This window comes from Arachis hypogaea, chromosome 1, assembly GCF_003086295.3.
Source record: "Arachis hypogaea cultivar Tifrunner chromosome 1, arahy.Tifrunner.gnm2.J5K5, whole genome shotgun sequence".
Classification (NCBI taxonomy): Eukaryota; Viridiplantae; Streptophyta; class Magnoliopsida; order Fabales; family Fabaceae; genus Arachis; species Arachis hypogaea.
This window is the reverse complement of record NC_092036.1, coordinates 24,428,564-24,452,767: the sequence shown is the minus strand read 5'-3', so window position 1 is coordinate 24,452,767 and position 24,204 is coordinate 24,428,564. Positions and strand designations below refer to the sequence as shown.

Here is a 24,204-nt window from a genome sequence, read left to right as displayed (position 1 = left end):
TAGAAGAACAATAGTAATTGCATTAATACTCGAGGTACAGCAGAGCTCCACACCTTAATCTATGGTGTGTAGAAACTCCACCGTTGAAAATACATAAGAACAAGGTCTAGGCATGGTCGAATGGCCAGCCTCCCAAAGAGGGTTCAATCATAAAAACATGATCAAAAGGCTCCTAAATACAATAGTAAAAGGTCCTATATATAGAGAACTAGTAGCCTAGGGTGTACAGAGATGAGTAAATGACATAAAAATCCACTTCCGGGCCCACTTGGTGTGTGCTTGGGCTGAGCAATGAAGCATTTTCATGTAGAGACTCCTCTTGGAGTTAAACGCCAGCTTTGGTGCCAGTTTGGGCGTTTAACTCCCATTCTTGTGCCAGTTCCGGCGTTTAACGCTGGGAATTCTGAGGGTGACTTTGAACGCCGGTTTGGGCCATCAAATCTTGGGCAAAGTATGGACTATCATATATTGCTGGAAAGCCCAGGATGTCTACATTCCAACGCCGTTGAGAGCGCGCCAATTGGGCTTTTGTAGCTCTAGAAAATCCACTTTGAGTGCAGGGAGGTCAGAATCCAACAGCATCTGCAGTCCTTTTTAGTCTCTGAATCAGATTTTTGCTCAGGTCCCTCAATTTCAGCCAGAAAATACCTGAAATCACAGAAAAACACACAAACTCATAGTAAAGTCCAGAAAAGTGAATTTTAACTAAAAACTAATAAAAATATACTAAAAACTAACTAGATCATACTAAAAACATACTAAAAACAATGCCAAAAAGCGTACAAATTATCCGCTCATCACAACACCAAACTTAAATTGTTGCTTGTCCTCAAGCAATTGAAAATCAAATAAGATAAAAAGAAGAGAATATGCAATGAATTCCAAAAACATCTATGAAGATTAGTATTAATTAGATGAGCGGGGCTTTTAGCTTTTTGCCTTTGAATAGTTTTGGCATCTCACTCTATCCTTTGAAATTCAGAATGATTGGCTTCTTTAGGAACTCAGAATCCAGATAGTGTCATTGATTCTCCTAGTAAAGTATGATGATTCTTGAGCATAGCTACTTATTGAGTCTTGGCCGTGGCCCAAAGCACTCTGTCTTCCAGTATTACCACCGGATACATACATGCCACAGACACATAATTGGATGAACCTTTTCAGATTGTGACTCAGCTTTGCTAAAGTCCCCAATTAGAGGTGTCCAGGGTTCTTAAGCACACTCTTATTGCCTTGGATCACAACTTTATTTCTCTTTTTCTCTTTTCTTTTTTTTTTCGTTTTCTTTTTTTTCCCTTTTTTTTCGAATTTTTTTTGTATTCACTGCTTCTTCTTGCTTCAAGAATCATTTTAATGATTTTTCAGATCCTCAGTAACATGTCTCCTTTTTCATCATTCTTTCAAGAGCCAACATTTATGAACCACAAATTCAAAAGACATATGCACTGTTTAAGCATACATTCAGAAAACAAAAGTATTGCCACCACATCAAAATAATTAAACTGTTATAAAATTCAAAATTCATGCAATTCTACTCTTTTTCAATTAAGAACATTTTTTATTTAAGAGAGGTGATGGATTCATAGGACATTCATAGCTTTAAGGCATAGACACTAAGACACTAATGATCACAAGACACAAACATAGATAAACATAAGCACTAAAATTCGAAAAACAGGAAAATAAAGAACAAGGAAATTAAAGAACGGGTCCACCTTAGTGATGGCGGCTTGTTCTTCCTCTTGAAGATCCTATGGAGTGCTTGAGCTCCTCAATGTCTCTTCCTTGTCTTTGTTGCTCATCTCTCATGATTCTTTGATCTTCTCTAATTTCATGGAGGATGATGGAGTGTTCTTGATGCTCCACCCTTAGTTGTCCCATGTTGGAACTCAATTCTCCTAGGGAGGTGTTTAGTTGCTCCCAATAGTTTTGTGGAGGAAAGTGCATCCCTTGAGGTATCTCAGGGATCTCATGATGAGTGGGGTCTCTTGTGTGCTCCATCCTCTTCTTAGTGATGGGCTTGTCCTCATCAATAGGGATGTCTCCCTCTATGTCAACTCCAACCGAATAACAGAGGTGACAAATGAGATGAGAGAAGGCTAACCTTGCCAAGGTAGAAGACTTGTCCGCCACCTTATAAAGTTCTTGAGATATAACCTCATGAACTTCTATTTTTTCTCCAATCATGATGCTATGAATCATGATAGCCCGGTCTATAGTAACTTCGGACCGGTTGCTAGTAGGAATGATTGAGCATTGGATAAACTCCAACCATCCTCTGGCCACGGGTTTGAGGTCATGCCTTCTCAATTGAACCGGCTTCCCTCTTGAATCTCTCTTCCATTGGGCGCCCTCTTCACATATGACTGTGAGGACTTGGTCCAATTTTTGATCAAAGTTGACCCTTCTAGTGTAAGGATGTTCATCTCCTTGCATCATGGGCAAGTTGAATGCCAACCTTACATTTTCCGGACTAAAATCCAAGTATTTCCCCCGAACCATAGTAAGCCAATTCTTAGGATCCGGGTTCATACTTTGATCATGGTTCTTGGTGATCCATGCATTGGCATAGAACTCTTGAACCATTAAGATTCCGACTTGTTGAATGGGGTTGGTAAGAACTTCCCAACCTCTTCTTCGGATCTCATGTCGGATCTCCGGATATTCACTCTTTTTGAGTGAAAAAGGGACCTCGGGGATCACCTTCTTCAAGGCCACAACTTCATAGAAGTGGTCTTGATGCACCCTTGAGATGAATCTTTCCATCTCCCATGACTCGGAGGTGGAAGCTTTTGCCTTCCCTTTCCTCTTTCTAGAAGTTTCTCCGGCCTTGGATGCCATAAATGGTTATGGAAAAACAAAAAGCAATGCTTTTACCACACCAAACTTAAAATGTTTGCTCGTCCTCGAGCAAAAGAAGAAAGAAGAGAGTAGAAGAAGAAGAAATGAGGAAGAAGGGAATGGCTTTGTGTTCGGCCAAAGGGGAAGAAGTAGTGTTTAGGTTGTGTGAAAATGAAGGAGTGAAGATGGGTTTATATAGGAGAGGGGGAAGGGTAGGGTTTGGTCAATTGAGGTTGGGTTTGGGTGGAAAAGTGGTTTGAATTTGAATGGTGAGGTAGGTGGGGTTTTATGAAGGATGGATGTGAGTGGTGAAGAGAAAGATGGGATTTGATAGGTGAAGGGTTTTTGGGAAAGAGGTGTTGAGGTGATTGGTGAATGGGTGAAGAAGAGAGAGAGTGGTGGGGTAGGTGGGGATCCTGTGGGGTCCACAGATTCTGAGGTGTCAAGGAAAAGTCATCCCTGCACCAAATGGCATGCAAAAATCCGTTTTTAGCCATTTCTGGCGTTAAACGCCGGGCTGGTGCCCATTTCTGGCGTTTAACGCCAGCTTCTTACCCTTTTCTGGCGTTTAACGCCAGTCTGGTGCCCCTTTCTGGCGTTAAACGCCCAGAATGGTGCCAGACTGGGCGTTAAACACCCAACAGCTAGCCTCACTGGCGTTTAAACGCCAGCACGCTCTCCTCCAGGGTGTGCTATTTTTCTTTCTGTTTTTCATTCTGTTTTTGCTTTTTTCATTGATTTTGTGACTTCTCATGATCATCAACCTACAAAAAACATAAAATAACAAAAGAGCATAGATAAAATATAACATTGGGTTGCCTCCCAACAAGAGCTTCTTTAACGTCAGTAGCTTGACAGAGGGCTCTCATGGAGCCTCAGAAATACTCAGAGCAATGTTGGAACCTCCCAACACCAAACTTAGAGTTTGAATGTGGGGGTTCAACACCAAACTTAGAAGTTGGTTGTGGCCTCCCAACACCAAGCTTAGAGTTTGACTGTGGGGGCTCTGTTTGGCTCTATTTTGGGAGAAGCTCTTCATGCTTCCTCTCCATGATGACAGAGGGATATCCTTGAGCCTTAAACACAAGGGATTCTTCATTCACTTGAATGATTAATTCTCCTCTATCAACATCAATCATAACCCTTGCTGTGGCTAGGAAGGGTCTACCAAGGATGATGGATTCATCCATGCACTTCCCAGTCTCTAGGACTATGAAATCAGCAGAGATGTAATGGTCTTCAACTTTTACCAGAACATCCTCTACAAGTCCATAGGCTTGTTTTCTTGAATTGTCTGCCATCTCTAGTGAGATTTTTGCAGCTTGCACCTCAAAGATCCCTAGCTTCTCCATTACAGAGAGAGGCATGAGGTTTACACTTGACCCTAAGTCACACAAGGCCTTCTTGAAGGTCATGGTGCCTATGGTACAAGGTATTGAAAACTTCCCAGGATCCTGTCTCTTTTGAGGCAGTTTCTGCCTAGACAAGTCATCCAGTTCTTTGGTGAGCAAAGGGGATTCATCCTCCCAAGTCTTATTTCCAAATAACTTGTCATTTAGCTTCATGATTGCTCCAAGGTATTTAGCAACTTGCTCTTCAGTGACATACTCATCCTCTTCAGAGGAAGAATACTCATCAGAGCTCATGAATGGCAGAAGTAAGTCCAATGGAATCTCTATGGTCTCTTTTTGAGCCTCAGATTCCCATGGTTCCTCATTGGGGAACTCATTGGAGGCCAGTGGACGTCCATTGAGGTCTTCCTCAATGGCATTCACTACCTCTCCTTCCTCCCAAAATTCGGCCATGTTGATGGCCTTGCATTCTCCTTTTGGATTTTTTTCTGTATTGCTTGGGAGAGTACTAGGAGGGAGTTCAGTAATTTTCTTGCTCAGCTGACCCACTTGTGCTTCCAAATTTCTAATGGAGGACCTTGTTTCAGTCATGAAACTTTGAGTGGTTTTGATTAGATCAGAGACCATGGTTGCTAAGTCAGAGGTATTCTGCTTAGAACTCTCTGTCTGTTGCTGAGAAGATGATGGAAAAGGCTTGTTATTGCTAAACCTGTTTCTTCCACCATTATTATTGTTGAAACCTTGTTGAGGTCTCTGTTGATCCTTCCATGAGAGATTTGAATGATTTCTCCATGAAGGATTATAGGTGTTTCCATAGGGTTCTCCCATGTAATTCACCTCTTCCATTGAAGGGTTCTCAGGATCATAAGCTTCTTCCTCAGATGAAGCTTCTTTAGTACTGCTTGGTGCATTTTGCATTCCAGACAGACTTTGAGAAATCATATTGACTTGTTGAGTCAATATTTTATTCTGAGCCAGTATGGCATTCAGAGTGTCAATCTCAAGAACTCCTTTCTTCTGACTAATCCCATTGTTCACAGGATTCCTTTCAGAAGTGTACATGAATTGGTTATTTGCAACCATTTCAATAAGCTCTTGAGCTTCTGTAGGTGTCTTCTTCAGATGAAGATATCCTCCAGCAGAGCTATCCAAAGACATCTTGGATAGTTCAGACAGACCATCATAGAAAATACCTATGATGCTCCATTCAGAAAGCATATCAGAGGGGCACTTTCTGATTAATTGTTTGTATCTTTCCCAAGCTTCATAGAGGGATTCTCCTTCCTTCTGTCTGAAGGTTTGGACTTCCACTCTAAGCTTACTCAATTTTTGAGGTGGAAAGAACTTTGCCAAGAAGGCATTGACTAGCTTTTCCCAAGAGTTCAGGCTTTCTTTAGGTTGTGAATCCAACCATGTCCTAGCTCTGTCTCTTACAGCAAAAGGGAATAGCATAAGTCTGTAGACCTCAGGGTCAACCCCATTAGTCTTGACAGTGTCACAGATTTGCAAGAACTCAGCTAAAAACTGATGAGGATCTTCCAATGGAGGTCCATGGAACTTGCAATTCTGTTGTATTAGAGAAACTAATTGAGGCTTAAGCTCAAAGTTGTTTGCTCCAATGGCAGGGATAGAGATGCTTCTCCCATAGAAGTCGGGAGTAGGTGCAGTAAAGTCACCCAGCACCTTCCTTGCATTGTTAGCATTGTTGTTGTTTTCGGCTGCCATAGGTTCTTCTTCTTTGAAGATTTCTGTTAGGTCCTCTACAGAGAGTTGTGCTTTGACTTCTCTTAGCTTTCTCTTCAAGGTCCTTTCAGGTTCAGGATCAGCCTCAACAAGAATGCTTTTGTCTTTGCTCCTGCTCATAAGAAAGAGAAGGGAACAAGAAAATGTGGAATCCTCTATGTCACAGTATAGAGATTCCTTTAGGTGTCAGAGGAAAAGAAAAGTAGAAGACAGAAGTAGAAAATTCGAACTTATCAAAGAAGATGGAGTTCGAATTTTGCATTAAGGAATAGTGTTAGTCCATAAATAGAAGGATGTGAGAAGAAGGGAAGTAATTTTCGAAAATTAAGTAAAAGATTTTGAAAACATTTTTGAAAAACACTAATTGATTTTCGAAAATGAAAGTGGAAAAGAAATCAAGTGATTTTTGAAAAAGATTTTGAAATTAGAAATAAAAAAGATTTGATTGAAAACTATTTTGAAAAAGATGTGGTTAAGAAGATATGATTAGTTTTAAAAAGATGTGATTGAGAAGATATGATTTGAAAAACACTTTAAAAAGATTTGATTTTGAAAATTAATGACTTGGCTAACAAGAAAAGATATGATTCAAACATTAAACCTTTCTCAACAGAAAAGGCAACATACTTGAAATGTTGAATCAAATCATTGATTGATAGCAAGTATTTTTAAAAATAGAAAGAAATTGATTTTGAAAACATATGATTGAAAAGATATGATTTGAAAAAGATTTGATTTTGAAAAAGTTTGAAAACTGAAAAAAATCTGCATTAAAAACAAAATCTTCCCTCTTGTGCCATCCTGGCGTTAAACGCCCAGAATGGTGCACATTCTGGCGTTTAACGCCCAAAATGCTACCCTTTTGGGCGTTAAACGCCCAACCAGGTACCCTGGCTGGCGTTTAAACGCCAGTCTGTCCTTCTTCACTGGGCGTTTTGAACGCCCAGCTTTTTCTGTGCAATTCCTCTGCTGTATGTTCTGAATCTTCAATTCTCTGTATTATTGACTTGAAAAGACACAAATTAAAAATATTTTTGGATTTTTAATAATAAGGAATAATCAAAATGCAACTAGAATCAAATAACAATGCATGCAAGACACCAAACTTAGCAGTTTGTATACTACTGACACTATATGAGACACATAAACACTCAAGTCAAGAGAATTCAAAGATCAAAGCAATGAAATCATCAAGAACAACTTGAAGATGAATGAAGACACATGCATGAATGCAAGAAGAACAGAAACATGCAATTGACACCAAACTTAATATGAGACACTAGACTCAAACAAGAAATTTTTGGATTTTATGATTTTGTCATTTTTTTTGTGCTTTTTTCGAAAATTAAGTGGAAAAAGAAAATAAAGATATCAAAATTCTTAATTAGAATTCCAGGAATCATGCAATGTTTAGTCTAAGACTCCGGTCCAGGAATTAGACATGGCTTCACAGCCAGCCAAGCTTTCAAAGAAAGCTTCGGTCCAAAACACTAGACATGGCCAAAGGCCAGCCAAGCCTTAGCAGATCACTGCTCCAATAGCAAGATTGATAGAAATCAACAAGCTCTTGTGATGATAAGTTGAAACCTCGGTCCAATGAAATTAGACATGGCTTCACAGCCAGCCAGACTTCAACAGATCATCATGAAACTCTAGAATTCATTCTTGAGAACTCTGAAAAAAAATACCTAATCTAAGCAACAAGATGAACCGTCAGTTGTCCATACTCGAACAATCCCCGGCAACGGCGCCAAAAACTTGGTGCACGAAATTGTGATCAATACTTTTCACAAATCAAATAATCCCCGGTAATGAATCCAAAAACTTGGTGTTCAATACCATGGCATAAACACAACTTCGCACAACTAACCAGCAAGTGTACTGGGTCGTCCAAGTAATAAACCTTACGCGAGTAAGGGTCGATCCCACAGAGATTGTTGGTATGAAGCAAGCTATGGTCACCTTGTAAATCTTAGTCAGGCAAACTCAAATGGGTATGGTGATATGCAAATAAAACATAAAGATAAAGATAGAGATACTTATGTAATTCATTGGTAGGAATTTCAGATAAGCGTATGAAGATGCTTGTCCCTTCCGTCTCTCTGCTTTCCTACTGTCTTCATCCAATCCTTCTTACTCCTTTCCATGGCAAGCTTATGCAAGGGTTTCACCGTTGTCAGTGGCTACCTCCCATCCTCTCAGTGGAAATGTTCAACGCACCCTGTCACGGCACGACTATCCATCTGTCGGTTCTCGATCAGGCCGGAATAGAATCCAGTGATTCTTTTGCGTCTGTCACTAACGCCCCGCCCTCAGGAGTTTGACGCACGTCACAGTCATTCAATCATTGAATCCTACTCAGAATACCACAGACAAGGTTAGACCTTCCGGATTCTCTTGAATGCCGCCATCAGTTCTAGCCTATACCACGAAGATTCCGGTTAAAGAATCCAAGAGATATCCACCCAATCTAAGGTAGAACGGAGGTGGTTGTCAGGCACACGTTCATAGGTGAGAATGATGATGAGTGTCACGGATCATCACATTCATCAAGTTGAAGAACAAGTGATATCTTGGAACAAGAACAAGCGGAATTGAATAGAAGAACAATAGTAATTGCATTAATACTCGAGGTACAGCAGAGCTCCACACCTTAATCTATGGTGTGTAGAAACTCCACCGTTGAAAATACATAAGAACAAGGTCTAGGCATGGCCGAATGGCCAGCCTCCCAAAGAGGGTTCAATCATAAAAACATGATCAAAAGGCTCCTAAATACAATAGTAAAAGGTCCTATATATAGAGAACTAGTAGCCTAGGGTGTACAGAGATGAGTAAATGACATAAAAATCCACTTCCGGGCCCACTTGGTGTGTGCTTGGGCTGAGCAATGAAGCATTTTCGTGTAGAGACTCCTCTTGGAGTTAAACGCCAGCTTTGGTGCCAGTTTGGGCGTTTAACTCCCATTCTTGTGCCAGTTCCGGCGTTTAACGCTGGGAATTCTGAGGGTGACTTTGAACGCCGGTTTGGGCCATCAAATCTTGGGCAAAGTATGGACTATCATATATTGCTGGAAAGCCCAGGATGTCTACATTCCAACGCCGTTGAGAGCGCGCCAATTGGGCTTTTGTAGCTCCAGAAAATCCACTTTGAGTGCAGGGAGGTCAGAATCCAACAGCATCTGCAGTCCTTTTTAGTCTCTGAATCAGATTTTTGCTCAGGTCCCTCAATTTCAGCCAGAAAATACCTGAAATCACAGAAAAACACAAAAACTCATAGTAAAGTCCAGAAAAGTGAATTTTAACTAAAAACTAATAAAACTATACTAAAAACTAACTAGATCATACTAAAAACATACTAAAAACAATGCCAAAAAGCGTACAAATTATCCGCTCATCATAATTCAAGATAATTTACTCGATATCATAATTTTCTTTATTGGAGGTTAAGAACAATAACAATGATGATGAGAACAACAAAGCCTTGAAAACTAACTTTTAAAAGCAAAAATCGTTGTAAAAAATTAGGAACTGGTGGTATTCATGAAAATCAACTTAAAATGAAAACTTAATTCAAATACAAAAACACAGATAGTAATGTAACTAGCAAACTGCGTACATCATAAATACTGTTAAGCTTATCAAACACACACATATACTTTAAAAATGATGTACATGTTTTGCCATATTTTCACTATGCCACATAATCGATGCTATCAGAAACATCTGCTACTGGGTCTTCTATATCATCATCCCTTGTCAACTGTAAATCACTGATGTCACTTGCTGCTGACATGTTCAACCCGGGCTGAGGAGAAAAAGCAGCTTCAACATCTTCATTCTCTGCTCCCATGTCATACAAATCTCATGGTTTTACATGAACCACTACTCTCCATTCTTGATCTACTTCATAACGTACATAGTATACGAGATGAGCTTATGATACCAATATGTATGGTTCATCCTCTTCTCGATCACCGGTGTGAATTGGATGAGCGAAATTAACGCTGGTAAGGCCCAGATAGTCTTGTTTGATTCCTCTGCTCATAGTTGTATCAGTCCAAATAAATTTGAACAAAACCACTATGAAATGACAGTTGTAGTTCAGTTCAATTATGTCCACAATTTTTCCATAATATGGAACACTACCAACAGCCACTCTGTTGTCATGCATGCTGGCATAACTTCTTGTATTGGATGAGACATAAACTCCACTATTTTGTGTTTTCAGCCCGTCTTCCTTTGTGATAGTTCTAAGCTTGTACCCATTGACGTTGTATGCCCCAAAATGTCTTGCCTGAAGCATGGGACCACATGCCAGCAACTTCATTTCTTTCGAATGTACAGTAATGTCCATTGGAACCTAACACCATAAATTAGAGTTTGTTCGTATAAAAAATTTGAATTTATAATTTATAATTTTAGGGCACAAATAAGTTGGTCAGGTTAAATTTCTACGAACCTCACGCTTGAACCGGCGAGAAAATTCTGCATGCACAACACGATCTATCTTAGATTGCGACCTTGTTTGATCTTATAATTTTCGCTTGGTTTCTGCCCTAAATGTACTTTAAGACATAACAAGATTAGTCCAACGACTGAGTGTTTGAAATTGGTTATAATCGTGCTTAATGATTACATGTGCATACTTATTCAATAAATGGAGCGATGGCCTTGCAATTGACTAGCACATGACAATGCCTAATCTCTTTCCATTGGGGTCAGTACAAAATGTGATACAGCCCCTGAACCTTTTCCAATTTCTGGGAACATATTACATCCTGTATTGTTTGTAATATCAACAGGTTGATCGTCAACTCGTGCTGGTCGGTTGATTCTAGTCTCAATATTATCCAAATATCTAGAGCAAAATGTCAAAATCTCCTCGGATAAATAGCCCTCCGTAATTAAGCCTTCTGCTTGTGCCCTGTTACGCATGTATTACTTCAATCGTCCTAAGTACCTTTTACATAAATACGACATAACACTTAGTATATACGTAACGAAATTGAAAAAAAATGTCTTAAATGCGTTTAGTAGCAAGCTAACCTTTCTATTGGATACATCCACTGATAATGTACCGGGCCACCAAATTTTAGTTCATCAACGAGGTGCACTGTAAGGTGAACCATGACAGTGAAGAATGATGGAGGAAAAATCATTTCCATCTGACACAGAGTTTGCACAACATGATTCTGAAGGGCACCAAGCTGCATAGGATTTACAGCTTTTCCACAGAGTTCTCGGAAAAATGAGGACATATTTGCAATCACATTCGATACCGGACTTGGCAATGCATTCTTCACCAAAATTGGAAGTAATTGTTCCATTAGAATGTGGTAGTTGTGACTCTTCAACCCATACAACTTGCGCTGCCGGATGTCAACATAACGAGCAATATTCCTCGAGTAACCATCTGGAAAGACCACGTTCTGTAGAGTCTTCAGGAATACATTCTTCTGTGGATTCGACATTGTGAAGATTATTGAAGGATATTTACCACCTTTGTCCGACCACAATTAAGGCCTTATGCTCATGCTTTGTAAATCTTTGCGAGATTTAAGATTATCTTTTGATTTGACGCTATCGTTTAAGATAGTGAAGACCACATTGTCACAAATGTTCTTTTCTATATGCATCACGTCAAGGTTATGACGCAACATGTGATCCTTCCAGTACAGGAGTTCAAAGAACACACTCATCTTTTTCCAATACGAGTCATCTTGATCTGCATCATCACCAATGCATCTTCTTTTGGCTGTTAGAGTTGAGTTCTTCTCAAGCGATACTTGCATGTTACACTGCTGCCTTAAGACATCTGTTCCAGAATACTTCTTTGGTGGATCTCTACTTTCAACTTGTCCGTCAAATCTAATCCGGTCTACTCTATATTTATGGCCCTGATTCAAGAAGCAGCGATGGCCCGTGTAACACCATTTTTGACTGAATGTTAGTCGCTGAGCCTTAGCGTCCACGTTACACGTGGGATAAGCTAACCCATTGTACGTGTTCCACTCAGATAATTTCCCAACCCTGAAAAATCGCTAATAGTCCATATTAGCGCCGCACGCATCTTGAAAGTGGTCCCCTTATTAGCATCATAAGTTTCAACGCCATCCCAGAGTTGCTTCAACTCATCCACCAGGGGCTCCAAATAAACATCGATGTCGTTACTCGGTATTTTAAGATCGGGAATAATCATAGATAGTATAAAATATGCCTGTTTCATGCATAGCCAGGGAGGAAGATTGTACGGAATAAGAATCACAGGCCAAATGGAATACGAGGTACTCGTATTTCTGAAAGGATTAAAACCGTCACTTGCTAAAGCTAAGCGCACACTGCGAGCATCGTTAGAGAAAAAAGATACTTTGCATCAAAGTCTTTCCATGCTTCAGCGTCCCTTGGATGCCTCAAGTACCCATCGTTATTAGCTGCCTCTTTATGACATAACATGTCTGATGAAGTTTTGCTACACATGAATAACCGTTGCAGTTGTGGTATAAGAGGAAAGTAACGGAGAGTCTTTGCTGGGAGAGGCTTTCTGTTTTTGCTGACAGGTATTTTGAGTTTCGTAACGGAACCCTTTTGCGTCTTCTGCTTCCATCGTGAAGTCCCACACTGCTTGCATTTGGTCGTGTCCTCATCTTCACCCCGATACAACATGCAATCATTCGGGCATGCATCTACCTTTTTGTACTTAATCCCCAACTTTCGGATAGTTTTCTTGGCTTCATACAAAGTAGACAGGAATTTGGGTTGCTCAAATGCATCCCACAATAAGTCCAAAATCATCGACATAGCCTTGTCACTCACACCACACATACACTTAATGTGATAAAGCTTCACTAGGAAAGACAATTTTGAGTATTTCGAGCAGCTGGGATATAATTCCTCTGCTCCATCCGCAAGAAGATCGGCAAAATCCTGTGCCTCGCGACTTGGACCATCGTACAAGTACGGCAACTCTATATCATCGTCTTCTACAGGATCCGTTGTTATGGTCTCCTCACTTCTAGGAGGCATTGTGAAGTTAAATGCCTCGTGCACCATTTGAAGATATGGATTCACCTTGGGTGTAGGTTTCTCAACTATCGGTGTGCAAGTAGAGCTCTCCTCAGCTGGTTTCTCACCATGACACAACCACAAAGTATAGCCAGCAGGAAAGGGCTTTATCAACAGGTGGTCGTACGCATCCTCTCTTGTTTGCATAAATTGAAACCCACATTGAGGGCATGGACACTTTATCATGTTATCCGACGATGCAATCGCAAATGCAAAGTCTAGGAACTTATTAAGTCCTCGTCTATATTCTATGCTATCTCGTGACTTAAGAATCCAAGTTTTGTCCATATCTATTATACACCAAATATATGGTTTAATAATTAATGTGATAAAACTTTTTCATCACTAAAATAATGTTAAGTATCTTACTGTATTCATTCTGCATGATATAAGAAATACTATTCTAAAAACATAACATGTATGGTAAAATACGTGTGCAACTATATTTAATATTTATATTATTATATTCAAAATGACTTACGTAATTATATTTTCGTAATCACATTATGTACTTTAGATATTATTAGTCTTGTAAAAAATACTCATTTTTCTTCTAAATTTATGTTCTTAAAAGAAAAAAATATAAAGATATCTTATATCTTGTATCTATAAAAGTACTGTAGCTTTCAAATAGTTATTAATTTTTAATTTATTTTCAAATTTTTTAAAATTTTTGAAAGAATTAATTTTTTAATAATAAGATATGTGATTATTTTTTAAAAGAAACCCGCTATAAATTATTGGTTTTTTATAATTTTATAATGTACAGTTGATATTGTTATATTTCTTTTATGTAATTATCATATTAAAAATAAAATTGTGAAAAAAATTATATATATTTTGATAAATCTTTTCAAAAACCAACTCTAATAACTATATGTTAACTATTTTTATGGAATGAAAAAAGTTATCTAAAATTTGGCCCCTGCATATTAAAATTTCTGGATCCGTTCCTGTATATGGTATTGACTGATTAAAGGGAACATAAAAAGAGATTAAAAATATGAAGTAACTTCTATAATAATAAATTCTTTAATAATATGTATAATAAAAAAATTCTTTAAAATGATGTAACTCACCAGAAATTTTTTTTGGTATAAATTACAAATCATCAATAGAGTGACTACTAATTAGTACTCAGCAGAGGAACACATCAAAGCCATAAAAATTGAGTCAAACTATTTTAATTAAGTCTTATAATTTTTATAATCTGGGATTAATATTTATAATTAGAAAATGAATAAGCTAAATATTAATTCAATATGTCAAATAATAACGATATTCATTAATAAATGACCATTTCTTAAAAATAAATAATCAAGACACATGATGAGCGGATAATTTGTACGCTTTTTGGCATTGTTTTTAGTATGTTTTTAGTATGATCTAGTTAGTTTTTAGTATATTTTTATTAGTTTTTAGTTAAAATTCACTTTTCTGGACTTTACTATGAGTTTGTGTGTTTTTCTGTGATTTCAGGTATTTTCTGGCTGAAATTGAGGGACCTGAGCAAAAATCTGATTCAGAGACTAAAAAGGACTGCAGATGTTGTTGGATTCTGACCTCCCTGCACTCAAAGTGGATTTTCTAGAGCTACAGAAGCCCAATTGGCGCGCTCTCAACGGCGTTGGAAAGTAGACATCCTGGGCTTTCCAGCAATATATGATAGTTCATACTTTGCCTAAGATTTGATGGCCCAAACTGGCGTTCAAAGTCACCGTCAGAATTCCCAGCGTTAAACGCCAGAACTGGCACAAGAATGGGAGTTAAACGCCCAAACTGGCATAAAAGCTGGCGTTTAACTCCAAGAAGAGTCTCTACACGAAAATGCTTCAATGCTCAGCCCAAGCACACACCAAGTGGGCCCGGAAGTGGATTTTTATGTCATTTACTCATCTCTGTAAACCCTAGGCTACTAGTTTTCTACAAGTAGGACATTATACTATTGTATTTTCATCTTGGTTCTTCTGGTTCCCTCTCTGGGGCCGAAGCCAATGATCACACTATCACTTATGTATTTTCAACGGTGGAGTTTCTACACACCATAGATTAAGGTGTGGAGCTCTGCTGTACCTCGAGTATTAATGCAATTACTATTGTTCTTCTATTCAATTCCACTTGTTCTTGTTCTAAGATATCACTTGTTCTTCAACTTGATGAATGTGATGATCCGTGACACTCATCATCATTCTCACCTATGAACGTGTGCCTGACAACCACCTCCGTTCTACCTTAGATTGGGTGAATATCTCTTGGATTCCTGATACACGATGCATGGTTGATCGCCTGACAACCGAGTGCTCGCCTGACAACCGAGCCAGCCATTCCGTGAGATCAGAGTCTTCGTGGTATAGGCTAGAACTGATGGCGGCATTCAAGAGAATCCGGAAGGTCTAACCTTGTCTGTGGTATTCTGAGTAGGATTCAATGACTGAATGACTATGACGTGCTTCAAACTCCTGAGGGCGGGGCGTTAGTGACAGACGCAAAAGAATCACTGGATTCTATTCCGGCCTGATCGAGAACCGACAGATGGATAGCCGTGCCGTGACAGGGTGCGTTGAACATTTCCACTGAGAGGATGGGAGGTAGCCACTGACAACGGTGAAACCCTTGCTTAAGCTTGCCATGGAAAGGAGTAAGAAGGATTGGATGAAGACAGTAGGAAAGCAGAGAGACGGAAGGGACAAGCATCTTCATACGCTTATCTGAAATTCCTACCAATGAATTACATAAGTATCTCTATCTTTATCTTTATGTTTTATTCGTATATCACCATTCATATCCATTTGAGTCTGCCTGACTAAGATTTACAAGGTGACCATAGCTTGCTTCATACCAACAATCTCTGTGGGATCGACCCTTACTCGCGTAAGGTTTATTACTTGGACGACCCAATACACTTGCTGGTTAGTTGTGCGAAGTTGTGTTTATGCCATGGTATTGAACACCAAGTTTTTGGATTCATTACCGGGGATTATTTGAGTTGTGAAAAGTATTGATCACAATTTCGCGCTATCAAGTTTTTGGTGCCGTTGCCGGGGATTGTTCGAGTATGGATAACTGACGGTTCATCTTGTTGCTTAGATTAGGTATTTTTCTTCAGAGTTCTTAAAAATGAATTCTAGTGTTTCAAGGTGATGTTCTTATCATCACCAAAGCTGATTGATTTTCATCAATTTAGCTCTTGAATGCAATGTTCTGCTGAAGCTTGGCTAGCCATGTCTAATTCCTTTAGACTGAAGCTCTAGACTAACATTGCATGATTCCTGGAATTCTCATTAAGAATTTTGATACCTTTATTTTCTTTTCCACTTAATTTTCGAAAAAAATAAAAAAAAAATTTTCAAAATCATAAAAAAACCAAAAATATTTTATGTTTCTTTTTGAGTCTAGTGTTTCATTTTAAGTTTGGTGTCAATTGCATGTTTCTGTTCTTCTTGCATTCATGCATGTGTCTTAGTGATCTTCAAGATGTTCTTGATGATTTCATTACTCTGATCTTTAATTCCTCTTGACTTGAGTGTTTATGTGTCTCATATGCATTCTCATTAGTGTCAGTAGTATACAAATTGCTAAGTTTGGTGTCTTGCATGCATTGTTATTTGATTTTAGTTGCATTTTGATTACTCCTCTTTATAAAAAAATCCAAAAATATTTTTTATTGGTGTCTTTTCAAGTCAATAATACAGAGAATTGAAGATTCAGAACATACTGCAGAGGAATTGCACAGAAAAAGCTGGGCGTTCAAAACGCCCAGTAAGGAAGACAGACTGGCGTTTAAACGCCAGCCAGGGTACCTGGCTGGGCGTTTAACGCCCAAAAGGGTAGATTTTTGGGCGTTAAACGCCAGAATGTGCACCATTCTGGGCGTTTAACGCCAGGATGGCACAAGAGGGAAGATTTTGTTTTCAATGCAAATTTTTTTCAAGTTTTCAAAATCTTTTCAAAATCAAATCTTTTTCAAATCAATCTTTTCAATCAAATCTTTTTCAAAATCAATTTCTTTCTATTTTCAAAGATACTTGCTATCAATTAATGATTTGATTCAACATTTCAAGTATGTTGCCTTTTCTGTTGAGAAAGGTTTAATGTTTGAATCATATCTTTTCTTGATAGCCAAGTCATTAATTTTTAAAATCAAATCTTTTTAAAATGTTTTTCAAATCATATCTTCTCAATCACATCTTTTTAAAACCAATCATATCTTCTTAACCACATCTTTTTCAAAATAACTTCCAATCAAATCTTTTTTATTTCTAATTTCAAATTCTTTTTCAAAAATCACTTGATTTCTTTCCCACTTTTATTTTCGAAAATCAATTAGTGTTTTTCAAAATGTTTTCAAAATCTTTTACTTGATTTCGAAAATTACTTCCCCTCTTCTCACATCCTTCTCTTTGTGGACTAACAATATTCCTTAATGCAAAATTCGAACTCCATCTTCTTTGATAAGTTCGAATTTTCTACTTCTGCCTTCTATTTTTCTTTTCCTCTGACACCTCAAGGAATCTCTATACTGTGACATAGAGGATTCCACATTTTCTTGTTCTCTTCTCTTTCTTATGAGCAGGAGCAAGGACAAAAGCATTCTTGTTGAGGCTGATCCTGAACCTGAAAGGACCTTGAAGCGAAAGCTAAGAGAAGCCAAGGCACAACTCTCTGTAGAGGACCTAACAGAAATCTTCAAAGGAGAAGAACACATGGCAGCCGAAAACAACAACAATGCCAACAATGCAAGGAAGGTGCTGGGTGACTTTACTGCACCTACTCCCGACTTCTATGGGAGAAGCATCTCTATCCCTGCCATTGGAGCAAACAACTTTGAGCTTAAGCCTCAATTAGTTTCTCTAATGCAACAGAATTGCAAGTTCCATGGACTTCCACTGGAAGATCCTCATCAGTTTTTAGCTGAGTTCTTGCAAATCTGTGACACTGTCAAGACTAATGGGGTTGACCCTGAGGTCTACAGACTTATGCTATTCCCTTTTGCTGTAAGAGACAGAGCTAGAATATGGTTGGACTCACAACCTAAAGAAAGCCTGAACTCTTGGGAAAAGCTAGTCAATGCCTTCTTGGCAAAGTTCTTTCCACCTCAAAAATTGAGTAAGCTTAGAGTGGAAGTCCAAACCTTCAGACAGAAGGAAGGAGAATCCCTCTATGAAGCTTGGGAAAGATACAAACAATTAATCAGAAAGTGTCCCTCTGACATGCTTTCTGAATGGAGCATCATAGGTATTTTCTATGATAGTCTCTCTGAACTGTCCAAGATGTCTTTGGATAGCTCTGCTGGAGGATCTCTTCATCTGAAGAAGACGCCTACAGAAGCTCAAGAGTTGATTGAAATGGTTGCAAATAACCAATTCATGTACACTTCTGAAAGGAATCCTGTGAACAATGGGATTAGTCAGAAGAAAGGAGTTCTTGAGATTGACACTCTAAATGCCATACTGGCTCAGAATAAAATATTGACTCAACAAGTCAATATGATTTCTCAAAGTCTGTCTGAAATGCAAAATGCACCAAGCAGTGCTAAAGAAGCTTCATCTGAGGAAGAAGCTTATGATCCTAAGAACCCTTCAATGGAAGAGGTGAATTACATGGGAGAACCCTATGGAAACACCTATAATCCTTCATGGAGAAATCATTCAAATCTCTCATGGAAGGATCAACAGAGACCTCAACAAGGTTTCAACAATAATAATGGTGGAAGAAACAGGTTTAGCAATAACAAGCCTTTTCCATCATCTTCTCAGCAACAGACAGAGAGTTCTAAGCAGAATACCTCTGACTTAGCAACCATGGTCTCTGATCTAATCAAAACCACTCAAAGTTTCATGATTGAAACAAGGTCCTCCATTAGAAACTTGGAGGCACAAGTGGGACAGCTAAGCAAGAAAATTACTGAACTCCCTCCTAGTACTCTTCCAAGCAATACAGAAGAAAATCCCAAAGGAGAGTGCAAGGCCATCAACATGGCCGAATTTGGAGAGGAAGAAGAGGCAGTGAACGCCACTGAGGAAGACCTCAATGGACGTCCACTGGCCTCCAATAGGTTCCCCAATAAGGAACCATGGGAATCTGAGGCTCAAAATGAGACCATAGAGATTCCATTGGACTTACTTCTGCCATTCATGAGCTCTGATGAGTATTCTTCCTCTGAAGAAGATGAGTATGTCACTGAAGAGCAAGTTGCTAAATACCTTGGAGCAATCATGAAGCTAAATGACAAGTTATTTGGAAATGAGACTTGGGAGGATGAACCCCCTTTGCTCACCAAAGAACTGGATGACTTGTCTAGGCAGAAACTGCCTCAAAAGAGACAGGATCCTGAGAAGTTTTCAATACCTTGTACCATAGGCACCATGACCTTCAAGAAGGCCTTGTGTGACCTAGGATCAAGTGTAAACCTCATGCCTCTCTCTGTAATGGAGAAGCTAGGGATCTTTGAGGTGCAAGCTGCAAAAATCTCACTAGAGATGGCAGACAATTCAAGAAAACAAGCTCATGGACTTGTAGAGGATGTTCTGGTAAAAGTTGAAGACCATTACATCCCTGCTGATTTCATAGTCCTAGAGACTGGGAAGTGCATGGATGAATCCATCATCCTTGGCAGACCCTTCCTAGCCACAGCAAAGGCTGTGATTGATGTTGATAGAGGAGAATTGATCATTCAAGTGAATGAAGAATCCCTTGTGTTTAAGGCTCAAGGATATCCCTCTGTCATCATGGAGAGGAAGTATGAAGAGCTTCTCTCAAAACAGAGCCACACAGAGCCCCCACAGTCAAACTCTAAGTTTGGTGTTGGGAGGCCACAACCAAATTCTAAGTTTGGTGTTGAACCCCCACATTCAAACTCTAAGTTTGGTGTTGGGAGGTTCCAACATTGCTCTGAGCATCTCTGAGGCTCCATGAGAGTCCTCTGTCAAGCTACTGACATTAAAGAAGCGCTTGTTGGGAGGCAACCCAATGTTATGTTTTTATCTATTTTTCTTTGTTATTTTATATTTTTTGTAGGTTGATGATCATGAGAAGTCACAAAATCAATTGAAAAAGCAAAAACAGAATAAAAAACAGAAAGAAAAACAGCACACCCTGGAGGAGAGCGTGCTGGCGTTTAAACGCCAGTAAGGCTAGCTGTTGGGCGTTTAACGCCCAGTCTGGCACCATTCTGGGCGTTTAACGCCAGAAAGGGGCACCAGACTGGCGTTAAACGCCAGAAAAGGGTAAGCATTCGGCGTTAAACGCCAGAAATGGGCACCAGCCCGGCGTTTAACGCCAGAATTGGCACAAAACGCAATTTTGCTTGCCATTTGGTGCAGGGATGACTTTTCCTTGACACCTCAGGATCTGTGGACCCCACAGGATCCCCACCTACCCTACCACACTCTCTCTCTTCTTCACCCATTCACCAATCACCTCAACACCTCTTCCCCAAAAACCCTTCACCTATCAAATCCCATCTTTCTCTTCACCACTCACATCCATCCTTCATAAAACCCCACTTACCTCACCCTTCAAATTCAAACCACTTTCCCTCCCAAACCCACCCATACATGACCGAACCATGAGCCCCCACTCCTATATAAACCCATCTTCACTCCTTAATTTTCACACAACCAAACCACCACTTCTCCCCCTTTTTTGGCCGAACACAAAGCCATTCCCTTCTTCCTCATTTCTTCTTCTTCTACTCTCTTCTTTCTTCTTTTGCTCGAGGACGAGCAAACCTTTTAAGTTTGGTGTGGTAAAAGCATTGCTTTTTGTTTTTCCATAACCATTTATGGCATCCAAGGCCGGAGAAACATCTAGAAAGAGGAAAGGGAAGGCAAAAGCTTCTACCTCCGAGTCATGGGAGATGGAGAGATTCATCTCAAGGGTGCATCAAGACCACTTCTATGAAGTTGTGGCCTTGAAGAAGGTGATCCCCGAGGTCCCTTTTTCACTCAAAAAAGAGTGAATATCCGGAGATCCGACATGAGATCCGAAGAAGAGGTTGGGAAGTTCTTACCAACCCCATTCAACAAGTCGGAATCTTAATGGTTCAAGAGTTCTATGCCAATGCATGGATCACCAAGAACCATGACCAAAGTGTGAACCCGGATCCAAAGAATTGGCTTACTATGGTTCGGGGGAAAAACTTGGATTTTAGTCCGGAAAATGTAAGGTTGGCATTCAACTTGCCCATGATGCAAGGAGATGAACATCCTTACACTAGAAGGGTCAACTTTGATCAAAGGTTGGACCAAGTCCTCACAGTCATATGTGAAGAGGGCGCCCAATTGAAGAGAGATTCAAGAGGGAAGCCGGTTCAACTGAGAAGGCATGACCTCAAGCCCGTGGCTAGGGGATGGTTGGAGTTTATCCAACGCTCAATCATTCCTACTAGCAACCGGTCCGAAGTTACTATAGACCGGGCTATCATGATTCATAGCATCATGATTGGAGAAGAAATAGAAGTTCATGAGGTTATATCCCAAGAACTCTATAAGGTGGCAGACAAGTCCTCTACCTTGGCAAGGTTAGCCTTTCCTCATCTCATTTGTCACCTCTGTTATTCAGTTGGAGTTGACATAGAGGGAGACATCCCTATTGATGAGGACAAGCCCATCACTAAGAAGAGGATGGAGCAAACAAGGGACCCCTCTCATCACCAAATCCCTGAGATGCCTCAAGGGATGCACTTTCCTCCACAAAACTATTGGGAGCAACTAAACACCTCCCTAGGAGAATTGAGTTCCAACATGGGACAACTAAGGGTGGAGCATCAAGAACACTCCATCATCCTCCATGAAATTAGAGAAGATCAAAGAATCATGAGAGAGGAGCAACAAAGACAAGGAAGAGACATTGAGGAGCTCAAGCACTCCATAGGATCTTCAAGAGGAAGAAAGAGCCGCCATCACTAAGGTGGACCCGTTCTTTAATTTCCTTGTTCTTTATTTTCCTGTTTTTCGAATTTTAGTGCTTATGTTTGTCTATGTTTGTGTCTTGTGATCATTAGTGTCTTAGTGTCTATGCCTTAAAGTTATGAATGTCCTATGAATCCATCACCTTTCTTGAATGAAAAATGTTCTTAATTGAAAAAGAGTAGAATTGCATGAATTCTGAATTTTATAACAGTTTAATTATTTTGATGTGGTGGCAATACTTTTGTTTTCTGAATGTATGCTTAAATAGTGCATATGTCTTTTGAATTTGTGGTTCATGAATGTTGGCTCTTGAAAGAATGATGAAAAAGGAGACATGTTACTGAGGATCTGAAAAATCATTAAAATGATTCTTGAAGCAAGAAGAAGCAGTGAATACAAAAAAAAAATTTCGAAAAAAAAAGGGAGAAAAAGAAAACGAAAAAAAAAGAAAAGAGAAAAAGAGAAATAAAGTTGTGATCCAAGGCAATAAGAGTGTGCTTAAGAACCCTGGACACCTCTAATTGGGGACTTTAGCAAAGCTGAGTCACAATCTGAAAAGGTTCACCCAATTATGTGTCTGTGGCATGTATGTATCCGGTGGTAATACTGGAAGATAGAGTGCCTTGGGCCACGGCCAAGACTCAATAAGTAGCTATGTTCAAGAATCATCATACTTAACTAGGAAAATCAATAACACTATCTAGATTCTGAGTTCCTAAAGAAGCCAATCATTCTGAATTTCAAAGGATAGAGTGAGATGCCAAAACTGTTCAGAGGCAAAAAGCTAAAAGCCCCGCTCATCTAATTGATACTGATCTTCATAGATGTTTTTAGAATTCATTGCATATTCTCTTCTTTTTATCTTATTTTATTTTCAGTTGCTTGAGGACAAGCAACAATTTAAGTTTGGTGTTGTGATGAGCGGATAATTTGTACGCTTTTTGGCATTGTTTTTAGTATGTTTTTAGTATGATCTAGTTAGTTTTTAGTATATTTTTATTAGTTTTTAGTTAAAATTCACTTTTCTGGACTTTACTATGAGTTTGTGTGTTTTTCTGTGATTTCAGGTATTTTCTGGCTGAAATTGAGGGACCTGAGCAAAAATCTGATTCAGAGACTAAAAAGGACTGCAGATGTTGTTGGATTCTGACCTCCCTGCACTCAAAGTGGATTTTTTAGAGCTACAGAAGCCCAATTGGCGCGCTCTCAACGGCGTTGGAAAGTAGACATCCTGGGCTTTCCAGCAATATATGATAGTTCATACTTTGCCTAAGATTTGATGGCCCAAACTGGCGTTCAAAGTCACCCTCAGAATTCCCAGCGTTAAACGCCAGAACTGGCACAAGAATGGGAGTTAAACGCCCAAACTGGCATAAAAGCTGGCGTTTAACTCCAAGAAGAGTCTCTACACGAAAATGCTTCAATGCTCAGCCCAAGCACACACCAAGTGGGCCCGGAAGTGGATTTTTACAAGTAGGACATTATACTATTGTATTTTCATCTTGGTTCTTCTGGTTCCCTCTCTGGGGCCGAAGCCAATGATCACACTATCACTTATGTATTTTCAACGGTGGAGATTCTACACACCATAGATTAAGGTGTGGAGCTCTGCTGTACCTCGAGTATTAATGCAATTACTATTGTTCTTCTATTCAATTCCACTTGTTCTTGTTCTAAGATATCACTTGTTCTTCAACTTGATGAATGTGATGATCTGTGACACTCATCATCATTCTCACCTATGAACGTGTGCCTGACAACCACCTCCGTTCTACCTTAGATTGGGTGAATATCTCTTGGATTCCTGATACACGATGCATGGTTGATCGCCTGACAACCGAGTGCTCGCCTGACAACCGAGCCAGCCATTCCGTGAGATCAGAGTCTTCGTGGTATAGGCTAGAACTGATGGCGGCATTCAAGAGAATCCGGAAGGTCTAACCTTGTCTGTGGTATTCTGAGTAGGATTCAATGACTGAATGACTGTGACGTGCTTCAAACTCCTGAGGGCGGGGCGTTAGTGACAGACGCAAAAGAATCACTGGATTCTATTCCGGCCTGATCGAGAACCGACAGATGGATAGCCGTGCCGTGACAGGGTGCGTTGAACATTTCCACTGAGAGGATGGGAGGTAGCCACTGACAACGGTGAAACCCTTGCTTAAGCTTGCCATGGAAAGGAGTAAGAAGGATTGGATGAAGACAGTAGGAAAGCAGAGAGACGGAAGGGACAAGCATCTTCATACGCTTATCTGAAATTCCTACCAATGAATTACATAAGTATCTCTATCT

General features: G+C 39.5%; 1 protein-coding gene and 1 non-coding gene across 2 annotated transcripts; one reads left to right on the top strand and one right to left on the bottom strand.

The window, feature by feature from the left end:
- The first annotated feature begins 5,405 nt into the window (after window positions 1–5,405).
- On the top strand, window positions 5,406–5,513 carry LOC112717241 (small nucleolar RNA R71). The gene has a single exon (XR_003160608.1). It is a non-coding gene; the product is annotated as a small nucleolar RNA R71 (small nucleolar RNA).
- A 5,941-nt stretch (window positions 5,514–11,454) lies between these two features.
- LOC112707366 (uncharacterized) lies at window positions 11,455–13,288 on the bottom strand. Its single transcript, XM_025759109.1, has 2 exons — window positions 12,306–13,288; window positions 11,455–11,968 (listed from the first exon to the last, which is right to left on the bottom strand). The coding sequence occupies exons 1-2, from the start codon at window positions 13,286–13,288 to the stop codon at window positions 11,455–11,457; spliced, it is 1,497 nt and encodes a 498-aa protein (XP_025614894.1).
- Window positions 13,289–24,204: the final 10,916 nt, after the last annotated feature.